Source organism: Psittacula echo, assembly GCF_963264785.1.
Source record: "Psittacula echo genome assembly, chromosome: 7".
Taxonomy (NCBI): Eukaryota; Metazoa; Chordata; class Aves; order Psittaciformes; family Psittacidae; genus Psittacula; species Psittacula echo.
The window spans coordinates 31,490,289-31,507,595 of record NC_137740.1 but is presented as its reverse complement, the minus strand read 5'-3'; the positions used below and the strand labels follow the sequence as shown (position 1 = coordinate 31,507,595).

General features: G+C 42.0%; 2 protein-coding genes across 4 annotated transcripts in view; both read left to right on the top strand.

The window, feature by feature from the left end:
- Window positions 1–12: 12 nt before the first annotated feature.
- Window positions 13–5,845, top strand: NDUFB5 (NADH:ubiquinone oxidoreductase subunit B5; the record flags this gene model as incomplete). Of its 2 annotated transcripts, none has more annotated exons than XM_080622966.1 (6): window positions 13–139; window positions 740–828; window positions 1,728–1,794; window positions 2,520–2,581; window positions 3,601–3,707; window positions 4,601–5,845. In XM_080622966.1, 6 exons carry the CDS (start codon window positions 13–15, stop codon window positions 4,719–4,721), a joined length of 573 nt encoding a protein of 190 aa, XP_080479092.1. In that variant the 3' UTR covers window positions 4,722–5,845. The 2 variants fall into 2 exon arrangements, with proteins under 2 accessions (XP_080479092.1, XP_080479093.1); XM_080622967.1 differs by having other exon boundaries at window positions 95–293.
- A 2,184-nt stretch (window positions 5,846–8,029) lies between these two features.
- Window positions 8,030–17,307, top strand: part of USP13 (ubiquitin specific peptidase 13) — a gene marked incomplete at both ends in the record, with an annotated part of 52,792 nt that continues 43,514 nt past the window's right edge. For both annotated transcript variants that reach the window (XM_080623089.1, XM_080623088.1), the window contains one exon: window positions 8,030–8,182. In XM_080623089.1, the coding sequence (XP_080479215.1) occupies window positions 8,030–8,182 (153 nt within the window). The remainder of the gene's footprint in view (window positions 8,183–17,307) is intronic.

Genomic DNA, 17,307 nt, shown 5'->3' with positions numbered 1-17,307 from the left:
CCAGTTCCCGCTATGGCGGCCATGAGCCTGGTTCTCCGGGCAGCGGCTGCCTGGGGTGCCCGGCGGGCGGCGAGCGGCGCGGCGGGGGGCGCTCACCTGCCCTGGCTCGGCGGAGCCGCCCGCCTCCCCGGCACTGTCGGTAGGGCTTCCGCGGCGGGAATGAGGGGCGCGGGTGTGCCAGGGGCGAAGTGACCTTGGGGACCGTGGGAGAGCTGCTCTCCTGAGGATGAGGGGCCGCCCGTCCTGCCTTTCCCCACTGCCCTGGCAATGGGGCAGGAGAGGGTTGCTGTGCGGTACGGTTACCATTGCTTCCGCTCTTGTCTGTGCAGGTGTAAACGCATTCGACGTGAAGAAAATCCCTTGAAGGGGTGCAACATGTGTTATCATTCCCCTCAGAAATTGCATTTCTGGGATAGAACTGGGATCAAAATTGGTGGGAGGCCAAACTTACTCATCTGTGAATTTACTTGGCCCCATATGATGACATTTGGTGGTTTCTTTGTTGGGACTTGCAGGCAGAAGTAGACCTATGTTGGAAGTTAGAAGAAAAATAGGTTCATCTTAGCAAAATAAGAAGTAGACCTGTAGGTACATTGATATCCTCCAGAAAACCAGCTTGTAACTATTCAGATGATGCTGTATACTCTTTGTTTGTTTGTTTTCCATGTGTGTTGTTAACCTTGCCCTGGCGCAGTCACCAAAGGGAGAAAAACACATAATACTTTGGTTCAATTTTCAGCTCCTGTACGACATAGCAGCAGCCATGGGAAAAGAATGTTTATTATCAAGGCAACAAAATTTTATGATACTCGATTTCTGAACTTGTTGGTGAGTTAAAACCAAATTTACTATATTCACTGTAACACATCCTTTGCAAATGGTGTAAAAATGTCTAAGATACAATTTTCTCTATTGTTTACATGACAGCATCTAAAATGTGGCTGGCAGTACTGACATAAGAATTTCCAGTCCTCCTAAAGATTTTTTTGTCATGTGTTGTAAAATCAGGGCAAGATGAAGTAAAAAGAATGGCTGAATGTCAAAGATTGTGATAGGTACTTAAAGCTGTAGTAGCATTCTTAAATTATGTGCATATGTTGTATATGCATAACCTACAAATGCTTTGTACTATAGCCTCCTTTTAATAATGTATTAGGTTACACTTCTGCAGGGTTTGGCTTCAGTTACCCAAATCACTAGCACCAGAGATGAGACTTTGGAAGCCTGACCTGAATTTGACCCCTAAAAAGCTATAGGTTTCAGGTAAAGCCTGTTATGATCGGTAACAACCAACTTGATATAACCCCCTTTGTGCAATCAGGCATCCTTTATCTGTCTTCCAGTTACCAAAGCCAGCAGTGATTGTATTTATGATGGATGATGGATTATATTACATTGGTGTTAGTGCCTTGGTATGGTTAAATGCTGAAGCTGGTCATCACAAGATGCTGAGACAGCATTCAGGGAAAGCATTACTGCCTGCTTCTGCAGAGACTGAGAGATGGGAAGCTGAACTAAATAGGCTCCTGGACTGACACAGCATCACCGTTTCTGTGTTCTAATTAAGCCGTTTTAAGCAGCAATATGTCTTCACATACAGCATCCTTATCTAACATATGAATGCAAATCTATTGGCTCTTACATCATTTTCAGACTAACCTCATTTAAATGTTGTCACCCTTCTGAGTTTCCTGTACTGTTTCTTTTTTCTTTTATCCCCTGTACAGCGATTCTATATATTTCTGACGGGAATACCAGCGGCAATATTTATAACATATGTCAACATCTTCATTGGTGAGTGCTCTATCATGACTAAGCTAAGTACACTGTCAAAAATTATCAAATGGAAACTAAGCATGCCAGATAGAAACAAGTGATCTCTTAAGGTTTGCTCTTTGGGAGACCATGAAATAGGCCTAATAGTTATGGTAATCCTGTAAGTACATGGAATATGTTTCCAGTATTTTTATTTTTCTGTAGTTGTTGCTTTTTTAAAAGAAGATTACCGCATTTTTAAAACCAGAAGAATTCCATCTTTTGACAGTCTTTCAAACATCGGTGAGGTTTAGAGAACAGTTCTGTATTCAGATGAGGAGTCTGTGTTACTTTGTTTGGCATACTTTAAAAAGGCTGCATACACTGCAGCTGTCGCTTTTATCTAGCAATAAAATTCTGCTTGGCAATACTTGTTTTAAATCTACTACTGTAATAATATGGAATTGATTTAATAAAGAAATTAGGAAAAATCCATGCTTTCAGCTTTAAAGGGCGTTTGTGCGGACTTGATCATAGTTATTTCTTATGTATAGCGGCTAATTTTACACTTCGTTGTGTGGCTTAATCTATGAGCTAGATACATACAGTGTGAAGTGTCTGGAAATATTTCTGAATAGAGCTCAGACTGAGGAATTAAGTACCCTCCATGTATAATAATGATCTTTTCCCAATATACAAAGCAAAATATAAAGTACATAAAAGAAAAATACTTGAATTAAATGTTCCTTCCTTTTCCTTGTCAGGTGAAGCTGAACTTGCAGAAATTCCTGAAGGTTATATTCCAGAGTACTGGGAATACTACAAAGTGAGTGTAACTTGTAAAAGGGTGGCATGTTTATCAACAACCTTCCTCTTGATGATACTTTTGGGAGTAAAATGTGTGGAATGTGATAATGAGGATGGCCTTTGTGTATTGGTGTAACAGAACTCAAATTCTGCAATTATGATTTTGGTAAACTTGCTTTTTTCAGCTTTATGGAACATGCGTGTTGCTGTAGGAGATCTGTTTATTGACAAAAGTAGATATGAATGGTCTGTAACTATATGCAAGTAAACTGCTGAAGCTGTATGTCAAGAATTATTTTATAATATTCCTAAGTAGTAAGAACAGTCTTCTATTCTCTTTATTTCTCCCATGCAGTTTTTGTCCTTGTTTCTTGCTCTGGAACTACAACATCTTAAGATACTGGAGTTTAAAGTGACATTACTTTCTTTGTACTGTTTGCTACTGTAATTTCAAAGTCCAGCGCTACACAGGCTTTTATATCTAGAACTGGAGATTTTTATATTCAGAAACTCTCAGTTATACTTTTTTCATTTTATTATATTTTCTTAAAATTAGTTTGTGGCTTCTTGCTGCAAGCACTTTTTTCGTAGGAAGTAATTGAATTCAGTGATTCTATTATGACCGTTTCAACTCACTTAGACTTTTGTTCGTAGTGAAATGACCTCTATGTAGAAACAAAACTTTAAAATGTCACTGAAATATGGTAAGAGGTTTAGAGTCCATTTCTGTAAGTACAGTGGAAGTTTTTACTTCCACAGAAAGAAAATAAATCACATCTTCCATTAGCCTTTAATTTTGCTACAGAATAGTCATCTGCAGGTTATCTTGCCATCAAAAATGTCAAAAGAAATATGGCATTTGAGAGTTCTGATCTTACAAATAGTTGAGCGTGTTTTTAACTTTCCTATTATGGTTTGAATGGCAGCACTCATAGTGTTGATGACGTTTTCAGGACGAGAAACATGCAAAATGGTTTAGTTATGATGACATTTCTACTTGGAAATTGCAGGAATAATCTCTGCTTTTATATTTTCCAGCACCCTATAAGTCGCTGGATAGCTCGTTACCTCCTTGACCCCCCTGAAAAGAACTATGAAAAGGAGATGGCTGTACTTCATGTTGAAGCAAAGAAAACTCAAATGAGGTATGTTATATAGCTCAGGGGTTTAAAAACCTGATACATACTGTAGTTGACCATTTTGCTTAACTTACAAAGTTGAATGCTGATGTAACATGCTTACTTCTGTATCACTTTACCCTGAGTGCTTGCTGCACTGGCTGGTGCAAAAGCGGAAGTTAGGGTATCTGTAGTCTGTGCCTTCTCAGTATTACCAGGATCCAAGGGCAGTCTTGTAAAACAACAGCGGCTCTTCAGAACAGTTAGTATTTTTAAACGTATAGCTCTGTCTTCCTGAGTCAGCAGATGGACAGCTCTTTTTCCCTCTGCTAATGCTCATCACTTAATTGGGCAGCTAAGTGACAGTTTACAGGATTGATACTGTTCATTGTTGCTGTTGAAAATTTTGTGGGCAGGAATGACATTGTACTGAGTTTGTTCTGCACTTAGAGTAAACTGTGGTGGTGGAAGAAAGTCTTGAGTTCCATGAACTGTTGCCACTTGGACCAAGACAGCATAACTCCTTCTACTATCACATTTACTTTTGATTTTCTTGCATCTATGTATTCTTAGTTGAAAGCTGTATCAAAACTGTCTAGCCCCTTACTAGCCAAGAATCTGTGACAGAACTCCTGCAAGTATTTTTATTACTTTTCTATGACTTGCTGAAAAAAAAAAATTGAACTAGAAGGCTGTAATAGCTCATGTTTTAGTTGAGCCCTTCATATTTTGGTGTTATCTATGTTTCAGTAGTATTAACCATATTTAGCATCTTTTAGCATACTTAGCATCTTTAGCATACTTAGCATCTATTTATTAACCATAGATGCTAAACTCATTGCTGACATTGATATACATATGATCAAATCCAATAAACTTCATGTTGAGTGTGTCTGTTGGTTTGGTTTTTTTTTTTTTAGGCTGATGGAGTTGGAGGCACGCAGACTAATGAGACAGAGGGGCGATGGACCTTGGTATCATTATGAAACACCTGATAAAAATCTTGTTGACAATTCTATGAAATCCACACCTGACAATTAAGCAGTTTTAAGACTGTATACATGGTCTTAAATGCATACCAACAGATTGTGGCTGAGCTATGTAATACACATCCTGCTGTTAACTGATGGAAATCAATAAACCGTGTTTTTGTTGATTCCCATAATTTGAAAGAAACTCTGTGGTAGTTAAGCTCATATAGCTGTTAAAGTTGTTAATGAGAGAAAATGCCTTATGTCAGTTGCCAACAATTATTCCTTTTCTCTAGAACACAGGTGTAGAATGGGCTTTGTGACCTAATATATATGAAACAAGTTGGTGTTATTAGTGTTCATTGTGTGAATTATAGTATTAAAAATTTTCAATGAAAGGTATGAGAAACTGCAAGACTTTCTTCTTGTGCAAAGCGTTCCCAGGTAATTTGTGAAAGAATAACTAAGTAAGAAAAATATCTTCAGATGTTCGGAATATTAGGATTATATGTACCACTTCAGGCAAATAGTTTCTTTCTCATTACTTGTAGTTGAATTCATCTCTATTTTTTCCCAACTTGCATATTGTTCAACAATGTGCTGTTATTTTCTCTGCATGATTTCATACGTTTCTCTCTTTAGAGAACTGTTAATAGCCTTCATCCCTGATAGTGTCACCCATGCTGTTCTTCCTTTATTATTGCCACCAGTTCTAAACTTTTTTTTTCTTGTATATGCATAATTTATGCTTCTCTACTCTTTCACCTCCTATATAGAGTCTATGTGTGTAAAAGACTTTGTAAACAGACTCCTAAAAAGGCAAACCAACCTCCCCCCCCAAAAAAAACCCCAAAAACCAAAAAAAAAATCAACCATCAAACAAAAAACAACCTTTGAACTGGGCAATTCTCTATGTAGATCATCCAGAAATTGTTGTCTGTTGAACATATTTCTCCATGGTTCTGGGGGTTTTTGGTTGGTTGTTCAATGGTTTGGTTTTAAATAAGGCTTAAAAGTGTAACAGGTACTTTTGCTTCATACTCTAAATGGTAATATATCTGAAACAGAGCCACATACTCCCTTTGTGGCAGAAAAGATCTTCAGTGATGAAAACGCAGTGCAAGGTAATACATTAATATTTCAGAAAAATCTTAGAGATACATACCATTGTCACATAACTTTCATGTTATTAAATATGTATCTAGTGACATGAAGAATCACATGTAGTTGTGGGAAGGATAGTCTTTACTAGGTGTTTTTCTACACTTCTGACAATTATGTAGGGAATATAGAGGGTACTCTTTACCTGGCAGACTTTTGCCACTAGAGGGGTGTGTTTCCTCGGAGGCTGTGGTACTCCTCTGCTTTTAAATGCCTCAAGAGATTGATGGATTGATGCCCCAGACAGTTTGTGACATTAAACTATTTGTCCAATTCAAAATTTCTACTTTTCAAGGATATAAGCCAAAATAACCCCTGGCCATCTTGTGGTTTGAAGCTGTTAAAACATAAATTTATGTGAAGCAACATTACACAGACCATTTTAAGCAAAGACTGCCTTGTTTGCTGTTTCCTAGCACAGTGCAATGACTTTTCCTTTTTGTTTGAGGCAATCTGTCAGGTTAGACGGCTTGTATGTATTACTGTGGCTCTCATAAATTCTGAGTTAATCATGAGGGAAGCCATTATAAAAGCACAAAGTTTTCTCAGGTAAGATAAATCTGTCTGGTGACTCTATCGATTTGGGTTTTATTCAGCATCCAACGATGCTCACAAGTTTTTGATGCAATGTCTGTTCTTCAACTAAGCCCAAGGCCATTCGTTCCACTGATATCATATGTTGGCCCTAGTATTTCACACTGTTCCCAACACTTGAAACACTTCTTTCAAGCTAGAAAGAATACTAAGAACAGACTGCACTGGTCTCACTCTCACAGCCTATTTCTTTGTAGCTGGATACAAAGTTAATATTCAAGTCTGTTGTTAGTTGGGATTTTACTAGAATCACCTTTTTGAAACTTAATTTTTTGAGGTAAACAGTGGTTCTAGCCAAGGTCACATCCCCTGCTTGGATTGAATCTTTGGATATAATGTGGACTGTAGGTGGAAGGCTATTCATCTACGTTACAGATCTTAAATTGAAGTGATTGGTCATTTCTTTAATCCTGCTGCTGTCAGGCATCTGTAATAGTTATTAGATATCGAGGGGGAGGGGGGAAGAAAAGTCACTTTTGCCCAGAAAGTTACTTCACTGCATTTCTCCTTTCCCCATCTGTATTATTTCAAAGTGAAAAGCAAAGAGAAACACAGCAAATGCAGGGGAAAAAAAAAAAAAAAAAAAGGTAATTTTAAGCTAAAGGTCCCGTCTCTCAAGACATGAGTTTAGTTGCTGGTGTTGCAGCAGGCTTCCTAGGAGACCTCGGGCTGCGTCTTCCTGCCCTGCATGTCAGCAGCCCGTTCCTCTGTGCAGCCCGTTCCGCTCGTTCTGGCAGGTTACACACCACTGGGTCAGGGCTCGCCCCCAGGCACCACCACCAGCGCTGTCCAGGGCGGGGCCGCCGCGCTCGCCCAGTGTACCCAATGGTCACGGCGCCTTTGCCGTTAGCTGCAGGGCGGGTCTGAAAGCTTACTTTAGGCACGTAAAGTTAGTAGATCCTTGCAGCTGAGAATTAATATACACTTAGTTTTTGCTTGCTTAAAAATAAATAAAGCCTCCTGTAGCACAGCATTACTGGTCAAATGCAAACTTGCTCTGAGCTACTCAGGGAGACCTGGAGACCAAGCCTCCGTTCTCTCATAGAACCACAGAATGGTTTGGGTTGGAAGGGACCTTAAAGACCATCTCGTTCCAACCCCCCTGCCATGGCCAGGGACACCTGTCACGAGACCAGGTTGCTCCCAGCCCCGTACAACCTGGCCTTGAACACTTGACAGGGAGGGAGCCGACCCCTTCGGGAGCCGCCGCGGGGCCTCGGCGGGGCGCAGCACGGCCGCGCGCCCCCGGCTGCCACCTAACGGTGGTCCGGGGCACGCGCGCGGGGGCGGGAATCACCTCAGGGGAGCGTCCCGCACCGCCCCCACGGGCGGCACCTCCCGGCGCCGGCAGCCGAGGGACGCGCGGAGGCCACGGGGGTCCGCTCCGCCCCTGCCGCCCTGCCCCTCCCTTCCTCCCGCCCGCGCCGGGACCCTCAAGTGCCGCCGCCGCAGCTGGTGCTGCTCCCGCCGCCATTGGATTAAAAATAGCATCTTCCCTCCTCCTTCCCTCCTGCGGGCACGGCTCGCCTCCCGCCGCGCCCTGCCCCGGGCCCGGCTACTATCCGCCTCTATTGCCCTCGCACTGCCTGCTCGTCGTCTGTCGGCCGGCGGGAGTGAAGAAACATGCAGCGGGCCGCGCTCTTCAGCGGCGGTGATGCGCAGATGGCCGCCGGGGACCTGGGCGAGCTGCTTGTCCCCTACATGCCCACAATCCGGGTGCCCAAGTCGGGGGACCGGGTCTACAAGACGGAGTGTGCCTTCTCCTACGACTCGCCTGTGAGTGCAGCGAAGCCCCCCCGCCTGCCTTCGCTCCCTCTCCCCTCCGGCGCCCGACCTGCCCTCAGCCGGCGCTCTACGGGAAACCCGCCCCTCCCGCGGCCCGCTCTCCATCGCATCCCAGTCGGGGAACACCCCGTCTCTGTCTCTCCCGTGGTCGCTGCTTCTTCCACAGACTTCATAATCTCGCCTGTTCCTTCCGTTACCAGCCCGCCCGCCTCCACCTGCCGTGGCTTATTCCGCAGCCAGGCTTCCTTTCGCTTCACTCCCACCCCCCGCCAGGCTGCCGGGCTTACCCCGCCACGCGTGGGGATCGCGGCGGGTAGAGGCCCAGCCCTGCCGCGTCCTGTGCCCGCGGGCTGCTGCACCAGAGCGCCTCTCGGCACATCGCTGCCGGCTCGTACGCCGTGGTCATGCTTGTTCGTGTATTTCCCTTTCTCCTTAAGGCGGTCCGAAGTGGTTGCTTAAATATGGGGTTTTAGCAGATTTGGGGAAACTTTCCTGCCTGCTGGGAAGTGGGCTTTAGTCGTCCGGGATCTGCTCGCTCCCGTAGGGAGATTTGTGTTTGCTTTCACACGGGTAGTAAAAAAGGGCAGTAGCTGGCCGCCTCGCTGGCATGTTTCCGCTAGTAGATGCCGATCGTTTTGCTTTTCTGCTGTGTCGGTGCTCATTTTTCTTTTTGCAGTCTTGAGAGAAAGCTTCCAAAGTAAAGGCTGTTCCTGAAAATCAGTGTGAGAGTACTTCTGAAACACTCTCTCCTAAGGTTTCCGTTTTGTCACTGGGCTTCAATGAACTTGTAGTATTTCCCCACTAGCTTGCTTATTTTGCTGTCAAATGAATGCTTGATGTACAGGAAACTTTCTATGGTGTTACAGCTGTCTTGCAAAACACCCACGAGCTCCACAGATTGTACGTGTTCAGCAGCAGTTTTGGGCCTGACTAATTCTTAATTTTGCTGATAATGCTGGAAACTATCATTAATAGGAATGATAAATGCTTTGTAAAAAACAGGTGCTTAGAAGTTACACTTTTTAAATGGAGCTGAAATTTTAATAAGTTTCTTCTGTACATGAAGTTGAGGTTTCTCAGAGGTGTGGTTGAGCACTGTATTGATGTTGAAGTCAATGGCAGCAAGCAAAAGGAAGCTCAGAGTTTACATTACAGAATATTCAACGAAAGATACATTTCAAACAGATTTTTTAATTCTTTAACCCCCTCTTTTTGATAATACTTTCTAATTCAGAAAATCAAAATTGGTTTAAAGGTGACTCAGCTGTCTGGTGCTCATCATGTCTTGTTGAACAGAGGTTATTTTTACCCACACTCTTCAGATCTCAAGTGTCACCCATCAGCCCTGACTGTTCTGGGAGGCAGTCAGATTAAAACTGCCAAAGCAGACTGCTGCAGAGGTGCTAATTGCATTATATATTTCATAAAGTTGTTTTTTTTTTTTTAGGGAGGAAATCAATGTACAGCAATTTTCCTTTAAATTCCTGCTCGGATGAGCACATGGTTAATTTTTTTAGCAACACTTTCATTCGTATTCAGAATTGTGGTTTATAAAAGTTGCTATTAACAAGTAGGAAGGGATATTAAATACTGCTGCAGATTGAAAAAGCAATCACATCCCTCAACAAGCCTCAAGTAAACACAACAAAAGCTGTGTGTAGCAAAACAATGTGTTTGAACAGAACATAATATTTGAGAAAAACTTAACACTCTGTATAAAACTAGCAAAAGCAGTTGGAATTGCCATGTGTGATTTTATTTTTTTATTTCTCCCCAAAATGTTTCAGCCTTTTGATTTTATTGGAAAGAGACTTCAGATTTTGGACAATGTTATTCTCTGTTGTTGAAGCTTTTTGTTAAAATTGAATTATAGGCATTCACTGGGCAAAAGGCTTAGCGGAACCTGTGCAGTACCAGTAAAAATGAAACTAGTCTCAGTTTCTATTGTTTTCAAGCCCATACCACTCTGCACCTTAGCTGAGCAAAGACTTACCTCGGATTTTATTTTTTCTTCCTTTATAACCTAATGAATACTGAATATTGTTTATAGGATGACAATGCTAAAGAGCAAGTGTGTTTTTTCTTGGGTTAAACAATGTTATTTACAAATTGAAAATAGCAGAACTGTGTTTTTTCAGTCTTTTGTTCAGAAGGAAGATGAAGGGATACAGACAGGTTGTTGCCTTGGCTAATGGGATATGTTTAGGCTTTGTATTAGGTTAGTTTTGCAATTTGTTTTCTTAGGTCAGCTATGTATAACCCAAGCAAGCCTCTTCCTATTGAGGTGTCTGCCTCTTTTTGGAAGAAGATGCATACTTTCCTTTTTTTGTTAAATACTAAAGCAAATGATCAGTGTTTAAAAAATGCACTCTTGGTTTTATGATCCATGGTAAAATTCCAAATTACTTTTTTGATGGGAGAGGTATTTTGTAAGCTTCTTTCTCAGTGTTCTTCACGTCAACTCATTTTGCCATTTTAAATATGCTCCTTGTTACAGTTAAAATTCAGCATGTCTCTGGAGTCAACTCAATGTGAGATTATTTTGTTCTGTCACTTTTCTTCAGTACCAGATCTTTAGTAGTTTCTTTAATTAATGCTGTAAAATTGTCTCTCAAGCTTTACCTTTTTTGGTTGTTGTTGGGTTTATTTTTTTTGTTTGTTTGTTTTTGGTTTTTTTTTTTTTGTTTTGTTTCTTTTTCTTCTCCAAAGCAAATTTCCTCACAGAGGAGTAAATTTTCTGAGTGTTTGTCTGTGTCTTTAAAGTGTTGTATCCAGTCACACGGCAACTCTATACTCAAGTTTTTTTACTTTTTTTACTTTACTTTTTAATTGTGTATTATTACTTTTCCTGTAAGGAAGTCTTGTGATCTTTAAAATACACTAACCATCAGACGTGAGCATTAAGGTACAAAGTAGTATTATATTTATAAATAAAAAATTCTGCAGCAGTTTTGAAAAGGACCAAGTGTGGGATGGTCAAAACCAAAGCTATTTGTGTCAGGGGATGTCAAAGGAAGTGAGGTACTGGGTGTAATGCTCCACCTTTAACTTTCAGTTGTGCAAAGCTTAAAGTGGCTGGGAGACCTGGCTTTGTCATTCTATCATTGTGTCCCCTTGTCCGGATTTGAACAGTGTAGGACCACTGGGGTTGGTGCTCTAGTGGATATGGGCAGCTTCACCGATTGTTCTCAAATTGGTTGAGATTCCTTTTCCATGAGTTGGAAATCTTACTTCCTGGGGTGAAGATCTGAGAACAGTGGTACTTTTGTGCTACAAAGAGAGTTGTTAGTTCAGATCAAAAGTGTGAGGTAGGAGAGGGAGGTACAAGAGGATACTCAGTGTAATTTTTTTTTTTTTTTTTCCATGTGGATTAATTGTAGCATGATGATCTTGTTAGTAAGGTGGTATTGTTAGAAAGACCACTAGAGAGATGAGAAATTCATGTCCTTAGATTTGGCCTATTTCCAACAACATACTGGAGTTGGTTTCTAGGAAAGCTGGCAGAAACAGGAGGCAAATTTCTGTGACACTTTTTAGTTTGCTTGTCTCATAAGATTAGAAGAGATGCTTTTTTTAGAGTTAATTTTTAATGACTTTTCTGTGTTGGTTGGTGGTTGGGTGTTGGTTGTGGTTTGTGGTGTTTTTTGTTTTGGTTGGTTTTTTTTTTTTTTTTTTTGTGGCTTCTAGAAAAACTTTATCTGATGAGGGCCTCTACTCCAGATAACCATTGATTATTTATACAGGAATTGAGTGACTGGCCCAGCAACTAGCTATTGTAGCCTAGTACCACTTCCCTGTTTCCAACTTGGCTGATGAAGTCCTCTACCTCTCATTTTTCAGATCTGATACATGGTTGTCCCTCCTGGTGACTTTTTCTGTGTCTGTGCTCCTGTCATGGAGGTTTCCTGTCTCCTATTTCCTGTCTCCACTGTGACCTCTCTTCCTCTTTTGGCAGATGGACAGCAGATTGTGTTATATAATCTTTTGTCTTAGTAGTATTATTTCAATAGAAGTATAGTACTCAGCTGGAAATTCTGTCTTTTAATGGGATCCTAGTCTCAAAGGCCTTCTATCATTTTGGACCAGACATATTTGAAGGAGAGGCAGCTGCTACGAAAGCTATACAAACTGGAGCATAAGAAAGGTTTGCGTTCAGGCTGTATATGTTTAAATGAATATGCTCTGAAAGCTTCTCCATGAAGGGCATTGTTTACAGCCACAGCACAGGTCATGAGCCTGATACAGTAACAGGACCAAACTGGTTCTGTAGGTTGCAGAACTGTTTGATTGAGCAGCCTAAAGCTTGGCTTCGTTCTGCTGGAACACCTTGCTGCTTCCGATGGCTTCCTCTGTGAATCTTGCTGACTTAATTTCTGTGACTGGGGGGCTCTGTAATGGTTATGTTAGGACAGTTCACAGAGGCTAGACTTTTCTGAAGCTCTGCTGTCTTATAAACAGCAGAGCTAGGACTGAAAATCCTTAAGAGTTTGCAGTGTATCATGGATATCGGTGACCATGCTGCATAAATGTTTCTAGAAATAAGCACCTCTCATCTGGCTTTTCCTTTGGTCAATATTTGTTGAAGAAAATTACTCACTACAGCTGCTGTCTGGGTGGGGTAGCCTGGTATCTTGTTTCTGTTGATGGGACAGGAGCAGCAGTGAGGAAACAAGGTGAATGAATACACCAAGACAAATCGAATATTCCAGACAAAGGATTTTAGCCTAGATGCAAAATTATATCCAAGTTATTGAGGGAATGAATTGCCTGGTTGTGGGTGATCACCTGAAAAATCAGAGCAGTGTTGTACGATTGCATCACAGGGCAGTACCAAAGCTGCCTCATGGGTGAGTGTTTTGCTGGCTGGGTGCGCACCAGGACACCAAGGTTAACAAAATGGCCTTCCAAAGCTGGAGAATGGTAAAATCAGTAAGGGCTGTGCCTGCAGTGTCTCACAAATGTGAGAAGTAACTATGTGGATTTGGAGAAAAAACGTTGTATGTGTGCATTGTACATTTCTGTGTGTTTGATCTAAATTTGGATCTTACTAGCCTTTCCCTCTATATCCATGACTGACCGAACATTAGTTATCCTGTTATCCAGAGCAATGATGGGCTGGAATATTATGAGTAGCAGACAGACTTTGATTGTAAGTTACCTGGAGTGCTAGAGGATAAACACAGAAATACAGATGAATGGACAACTCTGCACCTCTGCTGAATCTCTGTGGAGCCTTTAGGTTTCCGCTCAACTCTTCCCCATGTTTTCTGTTCTGGAAGCACTGTCTTTGTGACCAACAGAACTGTATGGGTAGGGCTCTGCACAAAGCAAAAATCATCAGGCTTTCTCAAAGCTGCCGTGGAAGCAGTATGGGTGGCACTCTTAGAGCTGGGAAGTAAACCTTGATGGGATCTCTGTCAGTGGCTCATACAATCTGCACCTGGGTAATATGACCTCAGTGTTGACTGATGGGTGGAAGTTCTGTGTTCCTGGTTGCAGATTAGAAGTACCTAATAGTAGTTTTACCATTATATTTGCTTACCTACGACGAAGCCTTGATCCTGCCTGTGAATGTGACTTGTGAATACTGTGTTGGAATCATGTATACCCTGTTCTGGAGTCTGCCAGTGACTTACGCATGTGAGTGAACAGTCAATCCACCTCTTGGAATGGTGATTTGGTTTCATTTTAGTGACTGGCTGCCCGAACAGCTTTTTTTTTCTTGCCAGGAAATACGAGTGCTGCACTTGATTGGCCTTGTCCGTGTGCCCATCTAGAAGCTCCAATGGAGATAAGACACCTTTGTCAAGCAATTGCAGAATAATCTGATTGTAGGGAAATACCCAGTGCCATCCTTAGTACTTGGCATTTAGCCCAGAACATGATGAATTGTAAACCTTTCAGAATGGTAATATATTTGCTGTTATGACTTCATCTGGTTGTCTGCATGATATCAGAACCACAGAAACTGGATATATTTTTTATTTCGGTTATGCGTCATTTCTTCAGTATTTTGCTTGTTATTGCAAAGTGTGACAAAACAGTAAATAGTAACATATATTTGTTTCTTTTTGGTGGTTTTTTTTGTTTGTTTGTTTTGATGGGAGGGTATGGGAGGGATTTCTTTACCACTTGGAGCTAACAGTCCAGTTACTAGAAATCCTGTACTTTATTTCAGATCATTTGTCCTTTCTTTCTCTGCCCAGTCCAGCTCTTTTTTTCCCCTCCCATCTCTCTTGTCTTACCAGTTCCAGTAGTACGTGCCTCCTCTTCACTGCTTGTATATGTTTTCGCGTTAATGCTTATGTATGTGTCGTCGCATTCCTTTTCTGTTGCTTCTCCCTCTCCTCCTTTTTACCAGATGCCGAATTTTACTCTCTTATTATTCCTTTTCTGCTTTAATTTAGTTACACTATTGTGAGATTCAATGTGATATGTGTATGTTAGGGATGGTCCTGTAAATTTTCTAAATATATTCAAGATTGGATTGCAGTTATGCAGCAAAGGTCTTGTGACCACAGCCAAATTAATTATGGTGATTCCTGATGAATAAACAGTCTGAATAGAGCCTGTAACAATTCTGTATGGTCATGGGTTTTGTAGTGAAATGCTCTCATGGAAACCATGGCCAAATGCACTGAGGAGCCAGTGACCCTTTGTCATAACTGGCACTTTTTACTTCATGTGTGATAGGATAAGCAAACTTCTCTTTATATTTAGGTGTGAAGACTTGAGGTGCAATTTTGCCCTCTTTTCTGATACCTATATTAGCAATATTTATTGTTGTTCTAGTGGACCTAAAGAAAATAGCTGTGTAGTAGATTTGCCTGAGTATGTAACTGCTGCATTAGTAGATCACCACAGCAGCTGTGGTTTTATAAATTCATTATTGTCTAAAATTGCTAAACCCTAGATTTCCCTGAGGGGTTTAAACGTTTTGAGGTTTGGTAATGAGATACGGGCCATTAGTTCAAATCCTGATCAGGTTAGTCGTGTTGGAAAGCTGTTAAGTCTGTGGTGTCATAAGCATATGTGAAGTGAGGTGATATTCTCTCTGTTTCCTTGTGGACTGGAGTTTGTGTTGACCACACCTCTTGTCCACCAGCTTCCTTGCTCTGTTTTTCATGCCTGAAAGGGGGTAAGCCTGTTGCATTTTAGCTCTTTTTCCTTGCTCCTCTGCAAAACATGAATTGCCATCTAAATAAGTAAGAAGACCTTTTTTAAAAAAGAAAGCATAACTTCTCTCCCTGGTGTGGACTGAATCTCCCTTTGTATCTGTAAAGCACCTGGTATATCGTGGCTTCACTAGGGGCAAATTGTGCCTGACAAATTTGGTCGCCTGCTATAACGGGGTTACAGTGTTTGTGGATAAGGGGCAGCAACTGACATCATCTGCCTGGACTTGTACAAAGCATTTGATGCTATTGTTGCATGACATTCTCTAAGCTGGAGAGTTGTGGATTTGATGAATGGACCACTTAGTGAATAAAGAACTTGCTCAATGGTCACACTTGAAGAGCTACAGTCATGTTTTGATGTGTGAGTGGAGACCAGTGATGAGTGTTATCCCTCAGGGGTCAGTGTTGGGACAGCCGCTGTTCAACATCTTTGTTGGTGACATGGACAGCAGGATTGAGTGCACCCTCAGAAAGCTTGCTGATGACACCAAGCTGTGTCATGTGGTCAACATACTGGAGAGAAGGGATGCCTTCCAGAGGGACCTTGACAAGTTGGAGAAGTGGAGGCCTGTGCAAACCTCGTGAAGGTCAACAAATGCAAGGTCCTGCATGTGGATCAGGGCTGTCCCAGGCACAAATACAGGCTGAGCGGAGAATGGCTTGAGAACAGCCCTGAGCTGCAGGACTTTGGGGTGTTGGTTGATGAGAAGCTCCACATGACCTGGCAGTGTGAGCTTGTAGCCAATCGTGTGGTGGGCTGCATCGCAAGAAGAGTGATCAGCAGGTCAAGGGAAGTAATTCTCCCTCTCTGCTCTGGTGAGACCCCCACCTGGAGTACTACATTCAGATCTGGAGCCACCTATACGAGAAGGGCATGGACCTGTTGGAGAGAGGCCAGAAGAAGTCACGAAGATGATCAAAGGGCTGGAGCACATCTCCTGTGGAGAGGCTGTGAGAGAGCTAGGGTTGTTCAGCCTGGGGAAGAGAAGGCTCTGGGGAGACCTTAGAGCAGCTTTCCAGTACCTAAAGGGGTTCTGCAAGAAGAGGGAAGATCTAGGTTAGGTATTAGGGAGAAATTCCTCACTATGAGGGTGGTGAGGCCCTGACACAGGTTGCCTGTAGAAGCTGTGGCTGCCCCATCCCTGGCAGTGTTCAAGGCCAGGTTAAGTGGGGCTTTGAGCAACCTAATCTTAATGGAAGGTGTCTTTGCTCATGGCAGGGGGGTTGGAACTACATGATCCTTAAGGTCCCTTCCAAGCCAAACCATTCTGTGATTCTGCTGTGACCATCTTAGCTTTGATTCTTGAGACAAGCTATATTTTTCTGGTATAAGATATTGTCTTCAGTACTTTAGATATGTTGCCTTTCTCCAGTGTAAACTTTCACACATATGTAAAATGACTGTTGGTTGCAAAGATTTATATGCCACAGGGTATGTAAAATACTATTCCTTCCAGAACTGGTTGTGTACTCAGTAGGGTTAAGTTCTCCAGCATGAAGCTTGTCTTAGATCACAGTCTTTAAGCACCAAGCAGGGGCCTAATCCTTTATACAGCCTTCTGCAAAGGTGTCTTTTTCACACATCCCTGTTTTGCTGCGACCTTTTGGGCTTTTGAACAGTCTGTCCAATTCTTTCCAAATTGTGTGAGAGAATAGCAGGCCTGCGTTCTCCAGGAGAAATAACTGTTTTGTTAGTGACCACAACCAACTTACTCAGATTCTACATTTAGCTCATAGACTGAAAGTGTCAGATTGTTGTCATAGGCCGCTTATCAGAGCGGTTCAGTGGTCTCTTGGATTCCCTCCAGAAAAAGAGAAGATGGTCTCCAAGAAAACAAATTTGTAAACAAAGTTCCTGAGACCCTAGAGTGACAACCCTATGTCTTTTTATTTAGGTTGGGTACCTATAGGACTCTCTTGTAGAGGACACATCCATGA